The sequence below is a fragment of the Aquila chrysaetos genome, chromosome 16, assembly GCF_900496995.4.
Source record: "Aquila chrysaetos chrysaetos chromosome 16, bAquChr1.4, whole genome shotgun sequence".
Lineage (NCBI taxonomy): Eukaryota > Metazoa > Chordata > Aves > Accipitriformes > Accipitridae > Aquila > Aquila chrysaetos.
Window position 1 is genome coordinate 14,963,331 of NC_044019.1, and position 27,340 is coordinate 14,990,670.

Here is a 27,340-nt window from a genome sequence, read left to right on the forward strand (position 1 = left end):
AGGGTTTGTCCAGTTACTTACTGTACTCTAAGAGGAGCTGTTTCCTATTTGAAAGTTTGGACTTTCTGTAATCAGATAAAGTCCCAGAGAAGGTGAATGTGGCAGTCACAGCTCACCAGCTTCCAAACAACAGGTCTGGAGCTTTTTCACTGTTTGTTGGAGGTTATTGCTATAAGCTACAGCTTTTTCATGAGCACACAGAATTCATGTGGAAGAATGAGAGACCAAGTGAGTAGCTGTGCAGACAAATTATTCTACTCTGTAACTATTTAGGAAAGCAGATAGGATGCTTGAAAAAGAGTAGTTAACATATTTTACAGTTGTACAAAGTGAAAAGCAAATAAACATAAGTATATTGTATGAAGTTAAAGCTGAAAATTTTTAATGTAGTGTGGCACACTGTCCAAGAAGGTAGAAATAAATCTTAGCTTTGGTTTCGACTGCTGTAATATCAGATGTAGTTTTGGAGAGGAGGGGAAGATGCCAAGAGTTCTTGAGAAAATCCTTGAAGTGTTGATGTGTGGTGGTGGTTTAATTGTACAGAATAGTCAGTATGTAAAACAAAAGAAAACAGACACACCAAAAAACCCCTGAAACAACTGAATCTTCTTTTGCATGTAATTAATTTGCTAGGTTATACATTCATCTAAGTGTTTTTAAGACTTTGTGCATTTTCTATAATAAGTAAATTAAAATGCAACTGAAGCACTGAACGCATGAAAAGGTACTGTGCTGCTTGTAATCCCCTTGACTAGATATATATGTATGTAATACTTATGATGTTGCACTTGGGGTTTTTTGCATTTTAAAAGCTAGCATTGAATAAAACCATTTTTACTATAGTGCTGGTCTGAATTTACCTGGAGTGTCTAGCTCTTAGTCTGGCTCTGCTCACTTATGTGCTTTGGAGCACTTTATTTTTGATCTTGCTGCATCTGAAGGTGAAAAACCCTTTTAATTCCCTGAATAGTGAAGGACTATTTAATACCTATATTTTCAAGAGATTACAAAGTTTTCTGTAAGTGGAAGATGCACATTTTTCAAAGATATTCTATCCTTGTATGTATTGTTAAATAATTACCTAAAGAACAAATATTATTTCATGTGAAGTTACTTCACCTTTGTAGCTGCCAAGTTTCAGTCACATGCTTGACAGAGACTTGCTTGGCATTGAAAGGACTTAACGCAGGATCTGAAGAGGTTTTTGGAATTTCTTTCAATCTCTAATCCTGCCGGTGCTCCCTGTCCTCACCCCAGGCCTCGTCAGCAATGTGAGAGCTTGCCTGCTGCCAGATTCTCTCACTTCAGCATTGCCCTTGCCTGTGCGTCTGCTGACTGGAGGAAAGCCAGCCGAGTGGCGAGGCATGCGAACCGGAGTGCTCCCCAAGTGGTGCTTGCGCTCTGCTCTGGCTGTGTTATTTGACGGCAGCAAACAGTGGTGGTGGTTTGAGGTCAGAAAGTGAACCGGCACGGGACTGTCTTCTCAGGTCGCTGGCTAGTTCGGGGAGATGGCAGAGAACTAGTCCTTGCGTTGCAAAGGTGAGAGGTGGGTAATACTGTAGATCCTCTGGCTGAGCTTTTATTTAAGGGCGTATTTCTTCAGCTATGTGAACTCTGTTGTGGAGCCACGTAGGCTGTGAAAGCCCTGGCGATAAAGCAGCAGCAGAAGCAGTGCCGTTGTACTCTTGGAGGTGTACCTGCACCAGCTGCAGGTTGGTGAGAATGGAGTGCTCTGGTGGGGGCTTCAGTACAGTGGAGCTACAGGACAAGAACCAGACAAAGCAGCCATAACGTGCTGCTCAAGTGGTGCAGGAGGAATGTAGCTGATAGCTCCACTATATATAGTGATGTTCTAAGAGCTGTCTTTTGGCTGGATTTTGCTGCAGCCTTGTTCCCTGAACCAAAGTTAAGGAGCCTGATTTCATCTGTTTTGGGTGTTGATATTTTGGCTGCTGTATTTGGCTTTTGACTTCCAGGCTTATTGTGAAAGGTTGTAGTTGCTTCATCCTTCCAGTTACTTTGAAAAATAATAGCACTCTTCATGTGTTTAAGGAAGGAGTTTTCATCTTTCCAAGTGGGATAATGTGGTTTCACACAGAGTCTAATTCAGAGCTGATTTTGAAGATGCATGCTGTCCCCAGATGACTGCATTCTATCCAATAACGCATATTGATGTTTTCTGATACAAATGTAACCTCCGAACCACTTCATAGAAAACCAACAAAGTAGTTTTAAAAATATGTTTGCTAGCTAAAGCTATTTTTGAGACGGAAAGAGTGAAAATGTATTTCTTTATACATTCCTTGTGCTATTTTCCTTAGCCACTAGATCTTCGTATTGTCATTGGTTGTGTCTACTGTGGACTTTTTCTGAACTGGCTGTTTGGGCACTGTTAATGTGTCTACTTAGTGACATTAAGACAACGCAAATGTTTCTTCTGTGGCTGGGTTGTTTTCAATGCCGCTCCTCTCACAGCTGTCTGATTGTATTTTATTTCAATATTTTATTCTCCAATTTTCACCTTCTGATAGTGCAGTGTGTTGTTTCAAGAAATTAAACACAGAATGTGATTATAGGTGAGTTTTCTTAAATTTGATTTATATTTGATTCACATACTTAGATATTCAATACACTAAACTCAGCATAATTTATGCCAATAACGTAAATTGTTATTAACCCATTGCTATAGGTTATGTTGTGACTTGACATGCTTTGATTACATTGTGGTGGGTTTGGGGGTTGGGGAGGAGACACTGGATGACTGAAAATAATTGCCTTCTTTCTGCAGAATTAGTTCATTGGTTTATGTTTAGCAAAGAAAATTCTGGCATTACACTCGCCAAAATAGTTCACCTTCAAAACAGTTTGCTTGGGTTTCTGCATGGAGTAAAATGAGTATTAAAAGCAGAAAAGTTTTGGAGATTGGAATTGTTTAGTACAATGTTGAAATTCTTAATATCTTAATTTTTTTTTGGTTTGGTTGTATAAGGCTTGTCTAGTAGTGTTATGCATATTTTAGCATATTTTCCATTCTATAGATGCCAAAGAGAATACTTTAATTCTACAGCAGTATTTCTGTGATTGTTGGGAAATGTCTTAGGAATTTCTCTGCTTGTCTGACTTGGGGCCACTGAGTATTTCTGCATCTCCATAAGGACGAGATGGCTCTAGGTTATTTCTTTGAGCAAGTTTGACTGAACTCCTCAACAACTGATATAACTATAAATCCTTTTTTTTTTTTTTTTTTTAATGCTGAAGAGCTTTTTGTTGACTCAAAAAGACATTTCTGGATAATTTATAAACTCTGTGCATAAACTAAAAAGAGAATCTGCCATGTCTGTTTTACAGTTCCAATCCCTAAAATATTTATCTGGAATTAGTTTTAGGCTATGAATCATAGCGGGTTTCTCACTAGACAGTGGGTAACTTGGATGATGGAAACATTTGGGTAAATAACATTTTAGTCAAGTTTTATCCACTTTGTAGCTTTAGCCTCAGAACCATTTTATATGAGGTATGAAAGAGTGTGATTAATACACGGTAACTCATGATACTATATTGATTAATGTGATTTTTTTAAAATTAATTTTTTTAGAGATACAAGTCTTTGACAGTGCAAATAACCCCTTTCTGTAATCGCTGCAGTTTTATTTAATGGCAGCGGCAGCTGTAATGTATTGGGGTTTTTTCCTAACTAGTAGGGATCAGCCCTGTGCACGTGCGGTGCATGCAGGTCCAGCGCGCTTCTTGTGCGCTTCCTGCGCGGGTGTGCTGCGGGGCCAGGCTTTCTGCCTGCGGGTCTGAGGTCTGCACCTCATGCAGGAGGGAAGAAAGGCTCCGAAAGAGGGGATGATGAAGTTCTGCTAGGAATGGCTCCCACTGCCCCAGGGTAAGAGCTGCCCCTGGTTAATTGGCCTTCCGTTGGTTTTAACTGTGGAGTGTAAATTCGGCTCTGGGTTGGCATGGATTCGTGTGTGACTTAGAGTAACATTCTATGAACTGACGCTAACGTCATGGCTTTCCTATGTGTCAGTATTTCAGTGCTGTAGGTGCTGGGCTTCTTTGGAAAGGAAAGTAACCAGTAGGTGTGTAATTCAAAGCTCTGAAGAGTTGGTCTGATAAACTCCTTTAATTTATACTTATTGCTCTAGGCAAGATGATCTTGTATTACTAGTCTTCTCTCGAGCAAAAGCTTGATGTCATGTGCCTTTCAGGAGTACTGTAGACCATTTTATACTTAAGATTTGATAGGAAAAAGTATTTTACAAATGCATTTAAATTTGGTGGAGAGGCATCATATTTTATCCAACACAGTGAGCTGAATGAGATTGTGGAAGGAGGAACTCCTTTAAAGCAGTCAAGAATCACACAAACAAAAGGAAATAACTTTGTTGCTGTAATTTTTAATTTTGGCTTAAGCTGTATATGAGTAGAGTTTGAAGTGTTTCAGAATTAACCACAAGATAGGCTGGAACAGTTTGTTACTAATGAAGGAACTTTTATTAATATATATGCCAGTAAACATGAACAGCCAACCCGCAAGAATAGGTGTGCATTGTGGGAATTGTGGTTTCTTCACGTTAAATGGTACTTCAGCGAATGTGATGCTAATATCCGTGTTTATTCTTTCGCCTGGTATCTGAAGGGGATGAAGTTTGTAGGATTACAGCCAGTACCTCAACAGCATTGTGAAGCAGTGGAGGACATTGGTAGGGCTAGAGAGGGACTGAGACAGACCCATGCTTGTGTTGAATGTCTTTAACTCCAGGAAAGGCTTTGGTTGGAACATGTGTCCTATTAGATAAAAAGCACACAACCACAGGAATGCAGGCTGTGTACGTTCTCTTCTTTCATGGAATATTTATTAGTAGAATGTAAATGGACTTTGGATTTAATTATTCGGTGAAGAAGTTAATTAATGGTATTATTAAAGGTTGAAGGAAGAAACCAGGTTTTAATGCTAATTTGAGTTTTTCTTCCTAACTGATGTGGAGTTTTTACATTATTCTGTTAGCAAGATCTGTTCTGTGAAACTTTTTTGGTTGTTTTGGGTTTTGGTTGCATTTTTTTTTTTTTTTGGCTTCGTGGTAGAAATAGGAACTATACCCAACCTTATGACTGTAGGGCATCTTGGTTTGGGTGAGACCTCAGGAGGTCTCTAGTGCAATCTCCTGCTCAAAGCAGTGTCAGTGGTGAGGTCAGACCGGGTTGTTCAGGTCTTCCTCCACTCTAGTGTTCAAAATCTCCAAGGATGGAGACTGTACGACCTTTCTGGGCAGCCTGTTCCAGCACTTTACCATTCTCACGATACATCTTTGTATCCTCAAGGTGAAAAAGCTTTTCCTACATGCTGTCTGAAGGTCTCTTGCTTCAGTTTATGCCTGCTCTCTCTTGTACTCCTGTCATGCGCTACTGTGAAGAGCCTTCTTGATTACCTCCTTGCACGGAGCTGCTGGTAGGTCATCCTGAAGCTATCATTTCTCCAGGCTGAACAAGGCTGGCTCCCTCGGCCTTTCCTCACAGAGCAGGTGCTACTGACCATTTTGGTGCCCCTCCGCTGAACTCGCTTCAGTTTGTTGATACCTTTCCTGTATGACGAGGTCCAAAATTGGATGCGGTATTCTAGACTGTAGCCCTGAGGGAACTTGATGGATACCAGCTATAATTCTTTAATTCTGTTCTGGACGCTTGTGATTTTGTAAGAAGACAGTATTTCATTAAAACTTCATTCCCATGGTATAGGTTGTGGATAAAGCGTTTCCATTTTATGGAAAGGGGAAAAGGGCAACGTGTTTCCACATTGTCTGAGGGCACACACAGCAGCCCAGCAAGGCCTCAGTCTGCAGTATTGTCCTCTGATAATCACTTTTTTGTATTATGCATTAAATTCTATAAATAACAAATCAGAAGTGCATTTGTCTTAAGAAGTTGAAATCTGTCTTCAACATTAAAAAGCTGATGAAGAGAAAATGTTTTGAGGTTATGTGTCTTACGCGGCAGAGGAACAAAGTTTTTGAAAGCTGTTTTATTCAGTTTTCATAGCTGTTGTATTAAAATTGTTTCAGCTTTCTACACTGTGTGGCTTGCTACTTAGATGAAAGCTGGATGCTGGAAAACTTGTATTTGCTTTCATGTGTAGAATAATGTGGATTGTCGGGTCTATTATTGTGTAAGTCTTTGCATCAAAGTAAAATATGTTCAAATAGGACTGGTGAGGGTTTGTAGCCTCCATTGGTAAATTTAGATGCTATGCATATAAACATCTTTTTTATTTTAACCAGTTTTGTTATGGCTTAAGAATTGAGATATTATATATTTTTGTGTAAAGTTTCCCTTAAAAACTTCTTCCAAAATAGTATGCTTATATGGCAGTGCTTGTTGGACAGCTTCCTCACTAAACCCTTTAAATTGTGGTTGACATTGGAATTTAAGGGTATGCTGCTTTTACCCAGGGTGTTTTAATCATATTACTTAGTGATATCACCACTTTATTTGTTATTACAGAATGAATTTATTAATTTAGTTTGTGTATCAGATCCAGAAGAAATAAATAATGTGGCGTGTCACTCTCTATATGTTGTTTTCTTGTGGCAGGATTGGTTTATAGCAGTATTTCACGTATAACTATTCTGCGACTCTGCTACCGTAATATGGTTACACTAGGTCTACATAGTTTTCTTCTGTGTGAAAGGCTATAGGGCAAATGCTGCTTTATGTGAAGTACAGAACTGAGTAGTGAAACAAGTTAAGTTGCTGCTTTCCTGTCACACCAATGATCCCCAGTGGAAAAACAAACAAACAAACGCCTCCATACTTCACAAAAAATCTTTGATTAAAAAAAATACTTGCTTTCTATGTGAGCATCTGTCTTTGGAGTTTCTGCATCTAATTGGACTGTTGGGACCATTTGTCCCAACCATTTAATCCTGTAGGAGCCACAGTTATTTGCATCATTGCAGAAATATCTGTGCCAGTATTGGAGATGAGGGGGAGTGTGTGTGTGTGTGTATCCCAGATATACATATAAATATGTATATGTGTATATATGTAAGCATACAAATATATGTAAGTATATATCACCAGTACATGTATTTAACTATTGGACCTACTCCTGTTTCCATTTCAAACTTTCAAGTTTTGGCTTAGATGTTCACGTGCTATCTGTAAGGAATGTACAGTCAAGTCTGCTGTTCACGTTGTGATGTTGGTGACATTTCATTGTCACTAAAAGTCAAGATTGTTTTTGTTAGGTAGCAAAGTTCCAAATTAATTTAGATAGATAGTTTTGAAGGTACTACATTTTATTTTTGGAGTTTTATGGAGAATCTTCTGACTCTCTTAAAATACTTTAGTGGGAAAGAAAGGAACAGTCTTAAGTGAGTTCCAAGCCTGAATTAAGATGATGTGATACAATAATGTGATCTTTTACATTTCTAATTTTATTTTGCTGTGATCGGAGGATTTTTTTTTAAACTTAATTATCAATTTTGAAGGCAGGGACTGTAATTTTTCTAAAACTGCAAGAGTAAGGAAATAAAATCAAATTTCACTTTTCAGGAATGTCCTCTTTTCTAAGGATTTCGTTGTCTTCAAAACTTTAACATGCTTTTTTCCCTTAATTTGAAGTTACTTGAATGTGGGTTTTGTGAGTTAGTAAAATCCTGATGGTGTCTCATGATATGCATCAAATGGATTTGTGAATCAGCAGATGACTTCAACCTGTAATACTCATGGAAATCTGTGATGATAGTATATGAATCCTTTGGTCTTTTAACGACTGAAGATATCTGTAGTGATTCTGTGGCATTTTCCATATTAGCTTACCATTGATTTATTAGATCTGTTCTTAAAAGGATGTTCATTAATAGCAAAACCTTTCCTGCCGATATTACTATTGGATAGTATAAATTATCTTTGGTAGTTCATTAAAACCGAAAAAAAAAAAATGACCCTGTTCCAAAGAAGCTTGCAGTTCCCTTTTAACCTCATCATTAGTGAGCTAGGTAGAAGGAAGGACACTACGTGAGAGCATGACTGTTGGTTTAATGTTAGTTTCAAACTTTTCTTGTCTGCAAGCTCTTACAACGAAAAAGTGAAAATAGGATATAATCTGATATCATGCCAGCTCTCCCCTTGGCTGTCTTTATAAGCACAGGCTCTTGTGTTGACTGATTGTAGTCACAGACGTAGCTGCTCAAGATAGTTACAGAATCGTATTCTGACTAAATAACTAACCACTTGCAAATTCTCAGAGTGATAGTCTAAGGAGGATGTGAGATTTGAGAGAATCACTTTTACTCTGTGATTCTTATGCAATAGTTCATAGGTTAAGATGCTAATTAAACTGTATGAGGGGGTGAAATTTTGACCTTAGGAAAGTCTCCCGGACACTGATTACAGTGGAGCAAGGGTTTTACTGGTACTCCGAGGAGACACTCTACTATGATAAAGTATGGATAATGTTCTTTATCTTGAAAAGATGGGGTTTTGTGTGTGTCCAGCTTGTAGTGGGTGCTATTGCTTGTGTAATAGAGTTAGTTGGTATTCTGAACTCTTCCAAATTATGTTTGTATTACGCTGCATTTTTCTTCCAATAATATTATCTGCAGAACTTTGATGGCACTGATTTTTTTGGACTATTCATTGATACTCTTTCTAACCAATTCTAAAAGATAATATCTAAAAATACTCAGAAGGCAATGCTGAAACTATTTTGAAGCTATTGATGTATTTCAGAAACATGTTATGAAATAAAGCAAACTATGCCTGGCTGTTTTCCTGGTTATATACAAGCACTTCCTCCTGTCTGAAGTAACAACTCGCTGGCTGAACAGCAGTTCTTCACTGCGTGAGTTCTTCTGTTGGCTGCACCCATACCAGTAACTCCCATAGAAGCGTGGGTGCTGACATCATCACCATTTGGGGTATTCAACGTAAAGATGTTCATGCTTATCTAGTCTTGCAGGGAAGCATAAAGGAGTCAGCTTACATGGAAAATAAATACTGTAGAAATAGCTCATAATAATTTATAGGACAGTCTGTCCAATGACACCATGAATTTTTCTTGCAACTTTTAAATTTGTTTTTAATGTGATGTAGACTCAATCAGTAGTTGATTCACACATTTCAAGGTTCATCTGCTTGGGCATTTAAATTACTCTAGAGGCGATCTATAAACTTGCTTGGCTTCAAATGAAAGGTCGTCAGCATCAGTCATGTCCAAAAGTTAATTATTAAAACTTGGCTTTAACTTGAATACAAAATGAACTGAAAGGTAAAAAAACCCCAGAAAAATAGGTGAAGTTGTGTTAATGATGAGTTCTGCAAAAGGATCCATGCAGGCAAAAGTGCCTGCCTGTGTCAATTACATTATAGGGTTGGAGACTTGATTATAATTGTGTGGTTTTCCTGTGTTTAAATCAGTTAGATTTCATCATACTATAGGTTAGGTTGGTGCAAACAAATGATAGGCAATGTTAAATTTGCAGACTTGCTTAATCAATACCTGAGAAATGTTTTAGGCTGCATTCTGATGGCGAGCAGTAAGGTGCTATCAAAGGCTATAGGTGTCTGTCTGCACTCCCACCCACCCAGTAGGATCATAAACAACATCGAGTTTGTAAGGTTAACTGGTTCCACCCCCCCACCCCTGAAGCCAGGGCCAACTTAGAAGTTACATTAGATGCTCAAGCAGCATACTTTCACGTGTGGCTAATGTTAGCCAGGTCTATTAACATTGTTTACATCTTGAAGGTCTTGAGTCTTAGTACATCGGTCTTCAGACAGTGGGTGACCATCAGTTCTTAACATTTGTGGACGTTGTGTATGCATGGTGTGAAATGGTAGAATTTGTGTTGCAGTATCTAATTGCAAAGAGCCAGTGTTTGAACTGTGATTCTGTTACGAAAGGTCTGAGCCTTAACTATTATGAACCAACAGCAAGCCTTGGAAAATGGTGTTCTGTAACTTTGAAATTCAGAATTACTTTTAACAGTCTATACTGTAATTTAATAACGATGGTAGTATTAGATGCTAATGAATGTAATTTTTGTGTGGAGTTTTCATGTTTTCATACTTGCTTTGGTTTGGTGGTTCTGTTGATTAGTAATTATACAAAATCAGAATAATATAGAACTGTTAAAATTAAGAGATGATTGCTAGGAAAAATGCAGTATTTTATCACACAGAAAATTTGTAACATTACTAGGAAAGTTAGCTTAGCATTTCAAATGTGTGGTGTTGTACTAATACAAGTTACAGTGTGTTCAGAATTTGCATGGTGAAGCGTCATAAGCCTTTCCTGGTTTTGTTGGGGATATTAAGCCTTTCTCCAGTGAAGAAAGAATAAAAGGGGCATGAAGAGTGGAGCAGCATATCGTGTCCTTTTATTAAGGCTCATTTATTGTGCCCGTTATACATGGTAGATTTCTGGACAATAGAAACGCATTCAGTAGTTGCTATTTGGAGGAAATACAGATGATTAACTACCAGGAGGCTTCGTTAGCTAATGTGTCTGGCGAACAACTGTGCCAGGTCTTTTCTTAGTCTGTGCTTGGAAAGGAAGGAGAACTTTCACTGCAACAAGGTTATTAGATCACTCTCACTGGAGACGTTATTGTTATCATTGCTGTGTAAACAGATACTACTGTTAAGTATTTAAAGGACATGAAAACAACAACAACAAAAAATAATGATCTAAATCTAAAAATCTAATGTTACAATTTGTCTTGTTCTAATCAAAACAAGGTACTGCTAATATTCTTGGAATACATCTGTTTAAATACTGGGAAAGCTTCAAAGGTATTCTAAGAATTTAATGATACTTGCAGAGAAAGATGGAGGGAGGAGCAGAGAATGGCAGAATAGAATAATTTAGGTTGGAAGGAACCTCTGGACCCCGTCAGATCCAGCCCCTCCCGTTCAGAGCCAGGCCAGCTTCAAAGTTGGAACCAACTTACAAAGTTTGATTCGGTTGCTCAGGGCCTTATCCGGCTGCAATTCGGATGTTTTCAAGGATGGAGATTCCACAGCCTTGCTAGGCAACCTCTTCCAATGTTTGACTGCTCTCACTGGGACAAAAATCTCCCTGCTATCTAATTCCTTGTTGCAAGGCATTAGCCGTCTGTTGTATAGGTTGTTTTGAATACTATTGCTTATTCTTAATGAGTCCTATGAGGCAAAATGCTTAAACTCTCACTTTTCAAATTCAAATAAACCACTGTGTTCTGCAAAACTAATTGTTAGTGCCAGTGGTTTCATTTCTCTCTTCCCAGTCAAGTCCTAAGTATTGAAGCTGCAGATTTGTGGAAAATTTTGGTTTTGTATGCCTTCTCCTTGTCTGTGAAATTACCATCTGCATTTTATGTAGTAACAGAACTATCCTTCTCTTTCTCTGCTCTTGCTATTTGAAGTGCAAAACTTCTCCCAAAATGCAATTGCTCAGATATTTAAGAAGTGTTTACTTTCCAGCTAAAACTTTTATTGTTAGCAAGTAATATTAGTCTATTAGTAATGGACTTGCTCTTTAACTACAGCAGGAGGACTAATTCATCTTCTGAAGGCCTGCTGAATTTATTTCATGGGAAATAATAAAACATTTGTGAAAGTGCTAGTGTGGTATAATGAGTAACTTCATTTCCTAAATAACCCTAGAGCACTTCTGGAATATAGTCCTTTTTCTTAGTGTTAATTGTAGAGTGAGTTATTAATTACTAAAAGCCTGCAGATGAGAGCTTGTTGACAGTTCGTCTGCCCCTGGAGAATAAAGCTGACAATGTATCTGCATTTTTGTTAGTAGGCCTAGCCTAAGTATCAAAGGTAAAACAGGCTGCTTCAGTCCTGATTTGAAAGGAAAGACTTTCAGCTTAAAACTGGGCTGTGTGATAAATGTGGAGTTTAATTGTTACTGTTACAATTTATTTATTATTTTCTTTGAAACCATCTGCAATTTTCTATTCCTTTCTTTGGATGTATACCCAAAATTAGAACATAAACTCATGTAAAAGTGCTTCTTTAGAAAACAATACTCCTCAGTCCTTTTGTGAGAAAAAGATCATGGTTGCTTTGTAGATGTTAGCACTGCAGGCTTAGTGGAAATACTTTCTCCTGATCTGTGATTTCATGGGAAAACTGAAGAGTTAGAAACTTCATTAACGCACCTCTGTAGCAGAGGTCAGTTCTCACCAGCCTAGGGAGTGAATGCTGTCACTGGTGCTGTGGGGTAGTTGATGGCCTAATATGTTGTTCACAGTTTTTAATGGCTGTAGCGCTAGAATTTTTGTAAGAGCTGAGGCTGGAAAAAGTCCTTTTGGTGTAACATAAGCTGTCACAGCTTTCAGCTTTTCATTAAAGATGTTCGTTATATTGGTCCCTTATATATGACTTCCTGTAGCAAGGCATATTGGAAAGCACGCACAGAAAACATCCTCTGCCGTTCATGGTCCAAGTGGGACTTAGCATGAGCAATTTGTGGCTTTGGTTGTGGTTTTTTTGTTGTTGTTGTTGGGGTTTTGGGGGGTTATCTGTTTGTTTTGTTTTGGTGGTGGTTTTTGGTTGGTTGGTTTTCACTTGTTTTTTAAATCATGGCATGTCCTGAGCTATTTACATTTGAATGTTATGGCTGCATAAGCTGTTTGATTTTTTAGCTGTCCTTTACTCTATAGAAGGATTGTTATCTCTTTGGAATTTCATTACTTTGAAACCCCAAAATATTTTTTCTTGCCTTATTCTGTTTCTGGGGGTACAACCTGCTATGCTGGACAATTGGGTCAAATCTGTAAGACCCGAAATCGCTGGGCATTACAGGAGGAAAACCCTTCTTTAAAACAAAAAAATGGATGAAGTGTTCATTTTTGGCTCTTTGAGGTATAATTAATTTAACGGCTTTATTATTTTTGTTTTCCAAATATGCTCACAGTGTGTTAATATTTTGCTGCAGTTGATGGGAATTCTAGTTTTGGATGTTTTATTTATTTACCTAAATATTGTTAACTAGACTCATAAAAATCCAGAACCTTAGATAAGTGAGCTCTTGGTTTATTACTCTCTCTAATTCTAAGGTTCCCTAACAGCATGTCAGCCATGACCTTTCTAATACTGAAGTAAGATCTTCAGTTTCTTATTTCTTTAAAATTTGTGATTTTTATAGCTTGTTTCTTTCAACAGGGCTGCAGATTAAAGGGTTTAGTAAGTATGAGACTCTATAGAAATTGTCTTGTGTTTTCTATACAATTAATTGAAATGATTGACTTTGGGGAGGAGGGAAGACTACCAGTTTATCTTGAAGTAAGCTTTCTTCACTCTGTATTTTTGCATTATATGAGTACAGTTACACAGCAAGATAAAATAATTGTCTTTAATGGATAGCAATATTTCACAGAGGGTAGCAAACATCTAGGTAGCACTCTGAGGGAAAAGTTGATAGAAAATCCTGATTTTAATTTAACTCAGATGAAATACTAAATTGTGTAAATTGCCAATATGACGCCCATTTACAAGAAGGGTCGGAGGGAGGATCCAGGGAACTACAGGCCTGTCAGCTTGACCTCGGTACCGGGGAAGATTATGGAACAGTTTGTCTTGAGAGCACTCACATGGCATGTCCAGGACAAGCAGGGGATCAGGCCCGGTCAGCATGGGTTTACGAAAGGCAGGTCCTGCTTGACCAACCTGATCTCCTTCTATGACCAGGTGACCTGAGTAGTGGATGAGGGAAAGGCTGTGGATGTTACTACCTTGACTTCAGCAAGGCCTTTGACACTGTCTCTCATGGCATACTCCTTGAGAAGCTGGCGTCTCATGGCTTGGACAAGTGTACTCTTCGCTGGGTGAAAAACTGGCTGGATGGATGAGCCCAGAGGGTTGTGGCGAATGGGGTGAAATCCAGTTGGCAATGGGACACAAGTGGTGTTCGCCAGGGCTCGGTGTTGGGGCCGGTTCTGTTTAATATCTTTATTAATGATCTAGACGAGGGGATTGAGTGCACCCTCAGCAAGTTTGCGGATGACACCAGGTTGGGAGGGAGGCTTGATCTGCTCGAGGGTAGGAAGGCTCTACAGAGAGATCTGGACAGGCTGGATCGATGGGCTGAGGCCAACTGTATGAGGCTCAACAAGGCCAAGTGCCGGGTCCTGCACTTGGGTCACAACGACCCCATGCAGCGCTACAGGCTTGGGGAAGAGTGGCTGGAAAGCTGCCCGGCAGAAAAAGACCTGGGCGTGCTGGTTGACAGTCAGCTGAACATGAGCCAGCAGTGTGCCCAGGTGGCCAAGAAGGCCAACGGCATCCTGGCCTGTATCAGAAATAGTGTGGCCAGCAGGAGCAGGGAGGTGGTTGTTCCCCTGTACTCGGCACTGGTGAGGCTGCACCTGGGATACCGTGTTCAGTTTTGGGCCCCTCACTACAGGAAAGACATTGAGGTGCTGGAGCGTGTCCAGAGAAGGGCAACCGAGTTGGTGAGGGGCCTGGAGCACAAGTCTCATGAGGAGCGGCTGAGGGAACTGGGGTTGTTTAGCCTGGAGAAAAGGAGGCTGAGGGGAGACCTTATCGCTCTCTACAACTACCTGAAAGGGGGTTGTAGTGAGGTGGGTGCTGGTCTCTTCTGTCAGGTGGCTGGAGATAGGATGAGAGGAAATGGCCTCAAGTTGTGCCAGGGGAGGTTTAGATTGCATATTAGGAAAAATTTCTTTACTGAGAGGGTTGTCAGGCATTGGAACAGGCTGCCCAGGGAAGTGGTTGAGTCACCATCCCTGGAGGTATTCAAAAACCGCGTAGACAAGGCACTCCATAACATGGTTTAGTGGGCATGGATGATGGTTGGACTCGATGATCTTGAAGGTCTTTTCCAACCTAAATGATTCTATGATTCTATGTTGTTTTATATAGGCTATGCGACTGAACAGCTAAGGTTATATATGATGCTCTGCATGGAGGTGTAAAGAAAAATCATTGAAGAAATACCAGACTAGAGGGGAAAAAAAGCATGCAGCAAATGGCTTCCACAAAATCTCTCTCTGTGATCTCATTAAATATTACAAATTGTGTAAAAAGTTGTCCAGCAACAAGTTAAATTATTTTACTGGTTCTGTTCTGTGAAATTTACAGAAATACAAATCAGTAATTTATGATGTGTCATTTCTATGTTAAATTTAAATAATCTGGTAACAGTTAGGTGTAAATAATCATAAATTCAAGTGCGTCTCCCTAACTAAGGATTGCAACTAGTTTACTTTTAAAACATTAACCTGTTTAATAATTAAATGGTACAGTGTGCCATTGGCAAAGTCAACAAGAATGCAGGAAGGAGCTGAAAATATTTCTGGCTTGAAAAGTACCTCAGAAATACGTTTCATTTCTGGAGTAGCAGCCGCAAAGCATCAGTATAAACAGTTCTGCCTTTTAGAGATCATAGATATATTTTACTGAGTTTAGCAATATTAATTTCTTTTCTTTTTTTCTTTTTTTTTTTCCTTTCAGCCATAATCAGCAGACCACGTCATTTAGACATCCTGTGACAGGACAGGTTTCTCCAGAAAATATTGAATTTATTTTGCGAGAAGAGTAAGTAGTTTTATACCCATGTCAAGACATCTAAAACAGTAATGCATTTACCTACAGTAGTTTAGTAGTTTGACAGTTCTTCTGGTATTGTAGCAAAAATGTCATAGAGATGGTTTATGCTTAAAAATTTACTTCTCATTGTGATAGTATGTTTTTGAGTCTAGCACTGTTCCACATTAGGGCTTGAGAGAAAATCTTTACCAAATCTTTAAAAAAAAAAGATCCCCCCAAACCCCAAAATAAACAAACAAAAAAAGACAATATAAATAGGATACTTAAACAATGATGCTTTAGCTTTATATAAATATCAGATATACATAACATAAATGTAAAATGTCTTTAGAGCAAACTGAAAGGTTTGTACTGAAATTGAAATACACAAAATATTACTGGTTTCCATTGTAATTCCTTGGTATTCTTATGTTATAGCTTTTCTGTATTCCCTGTCTTGGCCTGGTATTTATTAAAAGTAGGCATTCTTCCATTTATTGTGAGAAACGGAATCACATATATTAGTTTCCAGCATATTTTTATCTTGATTGTCTGATTTAAAAAAAAAAAAAAAAAAAAAAAGAAGCATGAGATGCGTGTGTGCAAACTGGCGTATCTGGGCATGTTTTTGGCGTTGGTTTGGATCACTCCCTGTGTCACTGTAGGGTTTAACTATTCCTGTCATCCTTGCTGCATGCTAGATTGCTCCTGGAATCCCTTCTGTAGTGGGATGACTGGATATCATCCCTAGACAGAGTCTAGGAGAAAGTTCTACATCACTCAATCTACATCACTCCAACAGGCAAGAGGAAAGGGTCACCACCAGATAGCTTTTCTTTTTCCAGCCTAGTCTTCCAACACTGTTTAAGCAGCCTTTAGCCCTTCATGCAGAGGCAGGCCATCATGCTGTAATGGCCCGTATGTGGTGGTTTGTATGGCTGCCTGCACAATTCTGAACACTTTGTTTAAACTTACATGACATTTAATTTGCTTTATGTTTGATTTAGAGGAGTGTAGCATTAAGAAAAATGAGGCCCAGAGAAGGCCATGCGAGGCTCCCAGGAGACTGAGGCTTCTCTGGCAGTGTCTTCTATTGTGGACTTGGGGAGGAAAGGAGAAGTAGAGCATGACTGTATAGCCCTCTGCTCAGAGCTTCAGCTACAGTCCTGAGAAGTGCTTCTCAAATGGTTTAACAAATAAACCAACCAACCGAAAACAACAATAGCAACAAAACCCCAGCAAAAAACCAACCAAACAGCTGCCCTCCCCCAAGCCCAAAGCACATCAAAGGGCCAATCCTATGTTAAGGTCCCTGCTGAGAATCAGCATGAAATAGAACATTGAACATATTTTGCAGTGTGTGGGAGAGGCCTGTGATTAGGTACAAAGACTGTGGGATAGCTACTGAGCTGGAGGTCACCCTAGGTGTTACCTGGTATGTGGGTGGTTTGCTGCTCGGGAGGGGTTCAGCTCGTTACAGGTCTGTAAACAAGCTGCTCCAAGTCATTTAGTGAGGAGAACAGGGATCCTGCAATGGAGCAAATCTCAAAGGCAGTATCGACAACAGCCACTGCATCTGTGTTCCAACTTCTATCTGTTAACTGATTTTTATTTAATCTGTTGTAAAGGTTCAATCAAATTTAATATAAAGAAAATTTGTACATACGTAAGGGAAAATAGGTGTTTGGATAGAACTCCTTGGAGTGCCTCCCTGGGGTTAGTCACACTTCCCTGGGCTGTTTCTGGTTTTGTAATCATGGTAGCAGATAAAATATTAAAAGCAGAAATGAAAGAACAACTTGCTGGTGGCATGTGGTTTTAGTTATCTTTTGTGTATGTTAGAAACTCTTTTGGAAGAGAAATGAAGGTGTTTATCTGGAGGGCAGTCAGATGAATGGGCATAACTTGTCATCTCGACTTCAGTTACACTGAGATGGTATGAAAAGTGGGAAAAAGATCTTACAATGTAGTAGAATTAATAGAGACAGGTGGTTTTTATTCTAAAAGAAGAAGGAATGGCTGGAGGGATATAGAGAGGAGTATGTGTTTGTAGTGACTACTCAGGAAACAGTCTTCTGCAAGAACATTTTCCTGAGCTCTGTTATTAGCTTTATTATTGACACATACAGTTTTAAAATCAGATATTTTTAATATATCAGTTAAAATTGCTTTAAAGATGTCATTTTCAAGTGTGTGGGATGCTCTGGTTTCCTTAGTTTTGTACCACTTCTGTGTGACAGCGTGGGTTTTACACAGATGCTGTTCATCATGGTCATTCCTGAGTTCCTGTCAAATGACGCTGTTGACATATGTGGATATCTCTGCTGAAATCAAAGGAGCTGTTAGCACCTCCCTGTCTGTAGGCCTAAGAATTATAATGGGGCTATGCCCTGTGCTCAGTTCTTTTCCCCGAGGCATCAGGGATTTGTATGGCATTCATGTTGTTCGTAGTGTATTAGTATGGAATCAGTGTTGCAGATTGTATCTTGTGATGAGATGGCTTTCACAAACAGGACGCAGTTGGAAAGATAGTCTCTGGATTTGCATGGGTGCAAACTCTCCATCATGGGATCCTTTTGACTGAGAGTACTTTCTATAGCTGAAGAATCCTGTCTGAAGTAGTAGCACTCTTAAGGATTTCATAAAAGGCAATTTGTTCTTCAGTTCTGTTGTGATGTGATTTATTACTTACGGGTTGATTTTAATTTAAGATTAGGGCCAAAGCCAGGAGTTGTCACCAGATGTTGACTGGGAGCTGGTGGGGAGACATAAGCACAAACTTGTTCAGGCTGCAACAAATGTTAAATGTGTCCTTTTAATAGATACATCAGAAAAGTAATTTACAGTAATTTAGAAATGATGAATGTACAGACTGCTCTGGCCGTTTCTCATCCAGGAAGCAATGTTCTGGCAAGAAGATTTGAAAAGAAGTTTTGGAAAATGATGTCAATAAATGATGTAATCCTAGCTTGATTATGAGTCAGTTATGAACCAGACACCCTTGCCTCACTTCATCAGATGAGAACTACATATTTTCAGTAGAAGGCTGAGACTGTATTTTACTAGTCTTTTCCCAAGGCTTTTAAACAGTATCACATCAATTTTGCTTTTTAAGCTGAAATTTGATTTTCTCAACTCCATTGTAACTGAAGGATAAAAACAAAGAATATTGCCTGGAACCTGTAACTTTTTAATTACATTATCTTTTGATTTTTACGCTATTCCTTCTTCCTAAAGGCGTTCTTATTTAGGTTTTTTTTGAGAAATAGTGATTGATAATTCCTTATTTCCTAGCCCATTCTTAGCTGAGACCACTGTCAAATCCCTACCTCCTATTCTGTTTTTACAAGCTTAGCAGCTTTGGTCACTTAGCACATGGGATGTGTGTTCTGTACCTTTCACTAGCCCTGTTTGAGAGCTAGCTTTTCTGTATGATGCTTTTAGATTTGTCTTTTTTCTGATGGAGTGATGGATTATAGGTGAATGCAGTATTCAGTGTATGAGCTCATTGTTTTTTATAATTTAATTGTATTTTTCTTCTCTATTCTTTTCCTAATAATTCTTAACATACTTTGGCTGCTTCTACTGATTGTGCCAAGATTTAAAAATATCCTTTCCTCAGATGGCCAATGTTATTTTGAGTGAGAAAAGCTGCAGAAATGTTTTTAATTTCTTCCTCCTTTGAATTAGTTTTCTGTTGTTGACATTGAATTCAGTTGGCATCTTACTACATTGTTACTCATATCTGAAGATTATTTTTCTATCTGTTCCTGTCAGCATTTCAGTTTGTGTTCAGAATAACTTTTGTCCTCTATTGACTTGGTCACCTCACAGTTTTCAGGATCATCTGTAAATAATTTGATCATCTTGGCTGTATGGGAAGTCCCTCTGGGAGCCACCCTCCATTTCACAACTGTCTCTTGATTTCTGTACTTTACTTTCATGTTTTTAATGAACCCTTAATCCACAAAGGGACCTTTCATAAACAACCAATGGAAAAATGAGTATTAATGATAAGGCTGCCGGACAGGCGTTAGATCTAGTTTAACCACATTGTGATACGCACAATTCTCTAAAAAATCTATGATAGAATTAGGATAGATGCACGTAATGTTTAGATTTCTTCTCTCTTATCTTTCTTTAAATAACAGTTCTTTAACTAATTGTATACAGAAAGGAAGAAGCAGGCACTTACAGCCATGTATCTAATTGTATCTGTAGCTAAACACTAGTAGTAGTGTATTAGAAGCGTTGCAATATATTTGTGATAGTAGTATGTTTGCAAATGAGAAGGTAGTACTTTAAAGTTAAAAAAGATAAGACCTGAACGTAAATGTAGAAATACAGAAAAAAAAAAAAAAAGCACTTAATCCAATTAGTGTTATCTTCTTTTTTTTGCCTGTTTTTTGTGCAACTGATAGAAGCCTGTGTATCACCTCTGGGGAGAGAGCCATCTTATTTTGTCTATTGCATCTGGTTACTATAGCAGCAAAAATATCAGGTGGAGAGAAAGGAGGAAACCCAAACAACCCCAAAATAAATATCTGCCATGTTGACGTGTATAGAAATACTAGGACAGTTAATTTTTTATCTAGCTGAATAGGAGATTTATTAGTATTAAAACTGGATTGACATGATGTTATTGTGTCATATTTGGTTCCAACAAAATAAACTTTTTAAGTTGCTGGCATGAATGTGGACCTTCTAAGTCGACTAATTTTTATGATCCTTTAGAGTAAAAGAATATGTTCTCTCGTGAGTATTGCATTTTCAATACAGGCTACTGCTGTAATAATTTTGTGGTTGTTGTCGTTCAGTGGTTTGGGTTTTTTTGGTTTTTGTTTTTTTAATAAACCAAATATTAGCCATGTAATTCTTTCAGCTGGTAAATGTGACTTCTGTAGACCTACTAGCACTGTTTAAGTATAGCAGGGAGTTGCCTGACAGGAGATACTATACGGCGTTATTTTCAAGTATTTTTAAAAGATTTAGAAGGGACTGGTGCTCTGAATGTACACAGTACAATTCTATGTGTGTATGCACACATCTGGGGGAGGCAGTAAGAAAACGATCCTGAAAATAGACAAAAAAGTCACTGTGAAGACAGGATGGGGTATCTTGGATAACAGATATTATCAAACATCTTTGGTAATAGTGATTTTGAACTACTGTTTCTCAATGCACAGAGTTAATGCTATACATAAATATATATTTTTAAAAGATGAATCTGTAAATACTATTAGGACAGTGTTAACTCCATTAACATGCTGGGATGTTTCAGGTGATTTTGGATATTCTGCGTATTTTTATTTGCTTTTAAAAACAGACTGAGAATATTAATCAGTTATTAAGACACTTGAATACTTGAGTTTCGTTATGTTCTGGTTTCAGGCAACACATCTATTCTATCCTTGAAAAACTATATACAAGTACTTAAATTAATTTTCAATATTGTTTGGTGTTTTCTATTACATCTCAGGTACAGACAGTTTGGATTACCAGTGTTTGCTGCCCAAAACCTTTTTTTAGGAGAATAATAATGTATTTTCTCTTTTGATGGACTTCCTGTCTTTTTTGCTGGCTATTTAAGTTCTTCCACATGGCAACAACCTCACATTTTTTTAAAAAGCATTTTTCTCCTTGTGAATTTGAAGTTCATTATTAATCTCGGTACTACTAGAAGAGGAAAGCTTGATTTATTGGCAGTGATCACTTTCAGTAGCAAGTGGAAGAGAAATTGCTAAATGGCCACATTATGAATGCTTAGAAATTATGCGTTTATCGTTCTGTATTGCATTATGATTTTCTGATAGTGATGGTCTTGTTAAATGTGCAAAGCTTATCTTCGTCTGTAGTTCTTTTTTTTTTTTTTTTTTTTTTTAAACTGCAGTATGTTTAACCTACTGTGAAACAGTATCTTGTGAAATAGTGAAAATCTGTTCAATCTCAGTTGAATTTGTAGATTAAAACTATTCCTCTGGGGTTATTTCTCTTTCCACATTAATGTTTTTCTTGAAAATATTAATTCCAATTTATTGAAACTTAAATTTTATTTTTCAATTTTGTCTTTCCTGAGAAAGTTAGCTCTCTATGAAATAGCTAGTCTATAAAACAAAGAAACATAATCTAATCAGATTATTTATAGTCTGGAAAGCCTACAGATTTTCTGAACATGTATGTTATGTGCTCTCTCCTCTTCCCTCCGCCGCCTCCTTTCCTCCTTCCTCGCCCCAGTGAGTATCTGGACACTATTGTGTGACTGTCCTACAGTATAAAACTCAATAGTTTGTAGTGTGGACATTGTAGAGAATCTAAACCTCAAGGGAAGAAGAGAAATTTTGTGTCCTCTAAGGCCAAACATTTTCCTTGAATGTGTTCTGTCTTCATACTTCTGCAACTCATTTCTATTGGCCTTTTTAATGATATCAAATCTAATACTTTTTTTTGAGGAAGCAGCATAGAAGACTGTACATCTCTGTTAGTATTCCTTCCTCACTGAAATACCTACTCTTGGTTTAGTTGCCTCAAGTGGGGAAATGGAACCTTTTTGATAAGTAAATATTAGGAAAAGGCAAGTAAGATGCAGGTACATTGTAAGTCTGCATTTTCTACCTGTTCTGAAAGTTCATAAAGGGGGAACGGAACAAGTGAGAACAGAGTCAAAAGGAGATGATAAAACTGGTTGATCAACAGCTTAGGCAGCATTATATATGGGAAGTGTCTTAATCTGCTCTTTGCTGATTAAATGCTGAAGTAGGATACCTGGTCCGTAAGAGGTAAGGCAAATTGTATCAAACTGATGTGAGGAAGCTCTCGTGCATTCAAGGCTGGCCAGGGATTTTAGGGACTTGCTGTGGTTTGTTCTCATATCTTAGAGCTGAACTTAGGTATAAAAGCTAGAAAGAAGGGATTTATGCCAGATAAGCAAGGCATAAAGGAAATGGGATCAAAGTTGTGTTACTTCCTTGCAAGCTTAATTGAAACTGTGTGGTCACAAATGGAAAAATGTGCTTTCCCTGACACCAAATCAACTATAAAAGCTTTTGGACAGGTAATTGTTCAGGTTGTAACTGAGGAAGAGCAATGGTAGCAAACACCTTGTCCTCAGTTAAACTTTGTGTTGAGCTACTACAATCACAAATTCTTCTTCTTTGTTCTTATGAGTGATAACTGCTCAGAATTACTCTGTTCTCTCTTGCATTCAGAATTGGATTGAATTTCAGTGGTGGCAACAGTAATGTTTGGTGTGGCTTGTCTCTCTTTTTTCTTTTTTTTTTTTTTTTTTTTTTAAATAAATGGCTTTGGTGACTATTGAGATAGGAAAAGGAAAATCATAGGTTGCTGATAGTTTGCGGTTTTTTTTTTCTGGTGTGACTGTATTGCTACTTGTTCCTAAAATACAATTTGCTAAACTCTGTTGTTAACGATTTTTGAAAATACCACCTGTGGGTTTAATTCACAAATTTGTATTGAGACTGGATGCTGAGGCTTCTCCTCACAACCTGCATATCGGATTCCACAAGATTTTGCACTTCTCTTTGTCCTCTCATTTCTTCATCTGGGCAGCTGTACTGAATTCTTCCTTGTTGAACAGGTTCTTATGGTAGCATTGATCTTACATGTGCTTTAAATGGCTATCTGCATCTAAGCTAGTTATCAAGATTTCTTGAATCTTAGTATGACTCAGAAGTTATTTATTTCTAACAATATCTGCCATGAATTGCACCGTTTCACTTAAAAGGTATTTTAATAATTCATATTGTAGTATGAATCATATTTTGGGCAGATTCAAAGATCTAACATTAAGTTAGTGAAAGATCTAACAGTAGGCTAGTCTTACTTTGATTTTAAATAAGCCTGTTATTGCAAAGTGCTGACTCCTATCCCTCCCTCCCCAGTACTCGCTCTTTCACATGTTTGGGCACAATCTAGTTTCCCTACATTATCCTTATCTTCTCTGAGTGCTCTTTGTTATATCTTGATTCTCTGTTGGATTTGCAGACAATTTGGCAGGTTTTTTCCTCCTGATACATAGACAAATACCAATCATCAGATGCCACTGGCAGCATCTGCTTGACAAATACCTGAAATCAAAATAATAGTGGTGGTGTAAAGGAAGTTGCAGATGCATGGGAAATGTTTGACTAGCCTGTCATTCATTTGCTCACTGTTAATATTAAATATAAAAAGGCAAAGCTGACTGTTTGAAACAATGTGCTTTAGATTATCTGGTTTTGTTTTTTTTCCAGACAGAATTCATCTATGTCCAAGCAACAAATAAACCAAAGACCTTCAAGCATGGTCAGTGAAACATCCACTGCAGTAACTACATCTGCTGTTGATACAAAACCTGGCTCTAAGGTAAAGAAAAAAGGCTGTTGTTTCAGCTTGATGATTAGAACTTCACTCACTGTAAATCCAATACTCATTTAATGCTGATTTTAATAGGGACATGGGTTTAGCCTAGAAGTCTAATAACTTACCTCAAAGAAGAGGTAATATCTTCCACCCAAGCAAAAGCCTTTTTACAGCATAGTAGCACCGTATGGCAAAAAATGCTGCAGAATACCAGGAATTGTAATTTGCAGTTCTGACTTTTCCATGAAACCTTACTGCTGTTCTTCGTCTCAGTAACAGCTTAGATCCTTTTCTGCCATCATTGTGGTGCACAAACAGTACAGACACCAAGTTTACAGGCAGAATGTTTAATAATAGAAAAATCCATTGTTTGTCATTGACAAAGGGCCTGTGTTGTTTATTGCACAAAATATGGTAAAGCGCTGTACTTGGAAGTGTCACCAACTATTCTAATGCTTCTTTGACCCTACAATAAATACAGTATGGTGAGAATGGGAGGGGGCTGGATAAAAAGCAGCGAAAAAATACTGTAAGAATTAGCAGAGATAAGATAGATTTCTTAACTTTGCCTGCAGTTTTTAAACTTCTCAGGTTTTTTCTAAATGCAAAAGTGTGAAACCTGTTGAGGTAATTGAGTTGAAGAAAGAACTTTACCAAATTGGTTGCAAAGATATTTTTGTTGAGTTGGAATCACTTAAAATCTTTTTCTAATGTTTTGGTGTGCTTGGGTCAATATTGGAGACGATGAAAACAATTTCATGAAAAACTTTAAAAAAAAAAAAAAAAAGAAAAAAATTATTTTTTTAGATCTAAACTGTATAGGTTATTGGACCAACACAAAGATTGTCATGTATCAAATCTCAAGAATACATTTGTCTTTAAAGTGCTAGATGAAGTTTTAACTGAAAACAGTAAAATCAGTAGGTTACCTGAGTTACTTGATACATTTCTTTTTGATATTCTACCAGTTGAACTTACCGAAGTACTTGGGCATTTGTGTTTACTGTATTTATCCTCCTTATTCTGATTTTTTTTTAAGCCAGCATTAGAGGCAGAAGGCTCATTTTTTTCACTCTTAAAACCAGAAAACTTAATGGGGACCTGATACTCTGCTTTGAGCTAGGGATTTCTCCAGTGACACAGTTGGCTTTAACTTAACTGGGATCATACTTCTGCCAAAAAGCGTGCATCCTCCGTCACCTGCTCCAGCTGCTTCTCTTTGTCACGTGTTTGCACTGACCTAATCAGGCTTTGCGAAACAGTGAGATCAGAAATGGTGACTGGATACAACTTATAGCACTACACACGTGCTAGAGGCTAGTTCACTGGCGATGTCAGAAAGGCAGAGCTAAAGCTGAGGGTAATGCTTTTTCCATCTGTCCTAGTTTCAGCTGGGATAGAGTTAACTGTCTTCCTAGTAGCTGGTACGGTGCTGTGTTTTGAGTTCGGTATGAGAAGAATGTTGATAACACTGATGTTTGCAGTTGTTGCTAAGTAGTGTTGAGACTAAAGTCAAGGATTTTTCAGCTTCTCATGCCCAGCCAGTGAGAAAGCTGGAGGGGCACAAGAAGCTGGCACAGAACGGAGTCAGGACAGCTGACCCAAACTGGCCAACGGGGTATTCCATACCATGTGACATCACATCCAGTATAGGAACTGGGGGGAGTGGGGGCGGGGAATTGCCGCTCGGGGACTAGCGGGGTGCCGGTCGGCGGGTGGTGAGCAATTGCACTGCGCATCATTTGTACATTCCAATCCTTTCATTATTGCTGTTGTCATTTTATTATTATCATCATTATCATTATTAATTTCTTCTTTTCTGTTCTATTAAACCGTTCTTATCTCAACCCATGGGTTTTGCTTCTTTTTCCCGATTTTCTCACCCATCCCACTGGGTGGGGGGGGAGTGAGTGAGCGGCTGCGTGGTGCTTAGTTGCTGGCTAGGGTTAAACCACGACACCATCACAGCTTGGAGAATATCCAGAATCACCTCCCAAAACTCAAGCGCGTCTCTGCTTCTATTTTGTTTACAGTCCAGTATAAGTGTGGCCACGCGTGCTTCTTGTAGGCTCTCAGGTATGGCATTTTTTTAATACGTGGCAGCTTTAGACTTTGAATAGAGCTCTCATAGAGGGCTTGCCTGTACTTTTCTTCTCCACCAAGTTTGTGTAAGATCCATCCTGCTGTGGGCCCTCAATAAACACTTTACTGGAGTTTTGATTAAGACAGAGAACCAGCGTCTTTCTTATAGTTGCTTTGTTTCATCATTGCATGTGTTTCCAGGCTTGAAATCACTCCTCTCGTTCTGTAGAGTCAGAAGATCTGTTGAATTCCTTCACAGCCTAACACAAAATGATTTCAAGTGAACTAGCAATGAGAATAAAGGCTGTAAAATGAATAACCCATGTTCTCCATTTAGAGGTTGACTTTTGGCACGTTGAGAGTAGATTTTAACGTCCTTTCCATCTATTTCTGAATGTTTTCTTCCATGAATTCCATAATCATTCTTTCAAAGAGTGAGTTCCCAGATGCAGACCTGAGATGCAATCATGAAGCCGAGACGTGTTCTGTTTGTCATGGCAAAGGTCTCTAGTACCCATAGCTAATTATTATCTTTTATGAAATGCTTTTATGCAGATGCCATTACAGAATTGTTTAGGTACAGTGTTGGAATCCTGGCCAAATTCAAACTGATTTTTATACAGAGCTATGCTCATTGAAGTAGTACCAAATTAGAAAGTGCAGGAACAGGTATGTGGCTTTCCACTTGATTCTTCTGCAGAAAGTTGACAGCTAAGAATTGCTACATTTGGGGTGGAGGGAGAAGGCAAGCTGCCGACTGTACAGCAGATTTGTCATTCTCAGTTCAAGATGAAAGAGATGAAGACTTCTGGCTTGCTTGTTGTGGTGTTCAAGTCTGAACTTGGATTGAATAAAACTTCTGAAATAGAAAGTAATTGTTTGGAAAGAGAATTTCACATGTTCTGGCCAACAGTGTCAGTTGTACAGTGTACAACGAGAGGTGCGTGTTGGAAAGAAGAAAAAGAAAAAAGCCAAAATGAGGCTTATACTTGCCAAAATGTTACTATGTTTCATTGGTGTGTATATAAACATATTTGTAAGACACCTGAGATAGGAGTTTTGCAGAAATGCACACAGATTCTTGGGGTGGGCCCCACCATTTTGATGCTGACACTGTGAATAAGTCATCCGAAGACTTTAGACCAAAGCAGTCTACCCTTCCTTTTGAAATTTGAGGGTTATAGAGTTGAGGGAATAAAAAGCGAAAGGCCATGCTGATTGTTGTGGTTTAAGCCCAGCCAGTAACAAAGCACCATGAAGCTGCTCGCTCGCTCCTCCTCCCTGGTCCCGGTGGGATGTGGAGAAACTATAAAGAAAAGCTCGTGGGTTGAGACAAGAACAGGGAGGGATC

The 27,340-nt window shown here is 38.3% G+C and overlaps 1 protein-coding gene across 11 annotated transcripts in view; it reads left to right on the forward strand.

Annotated features, from left to right (window-relative positions):
- The window catches only part of PLEKHA7 (pleckstrin homology domain containing A7), a 167,425-nt gene that overhangs the window by 82,884 nt on the left and 57,201 nt on the right, over window positions 1–27,340 (forward strand). For 9 of the 11 annotated variants that reach the window (XM_030038790.2, XM_030038788.2, XM_030038785.2 and 6 more), the window contains 2 exons: window positions 15,475–15,558; window positions 23,799–23,910. In XM_030038790.2, the coding sequence (XP_029894650.1) occupies window positions 15,475–15,558; window positions 23,799–23,910 (196 nt within the window). The remainder of the gene's footprint in view (window positions 1–15,474; window positions 15,559–23,798; window positions 23,911–27,340) is intronic. The other 2 variants (XM_030038789.2, XM_030038796.1) reach the window with 1 other exon arrangement.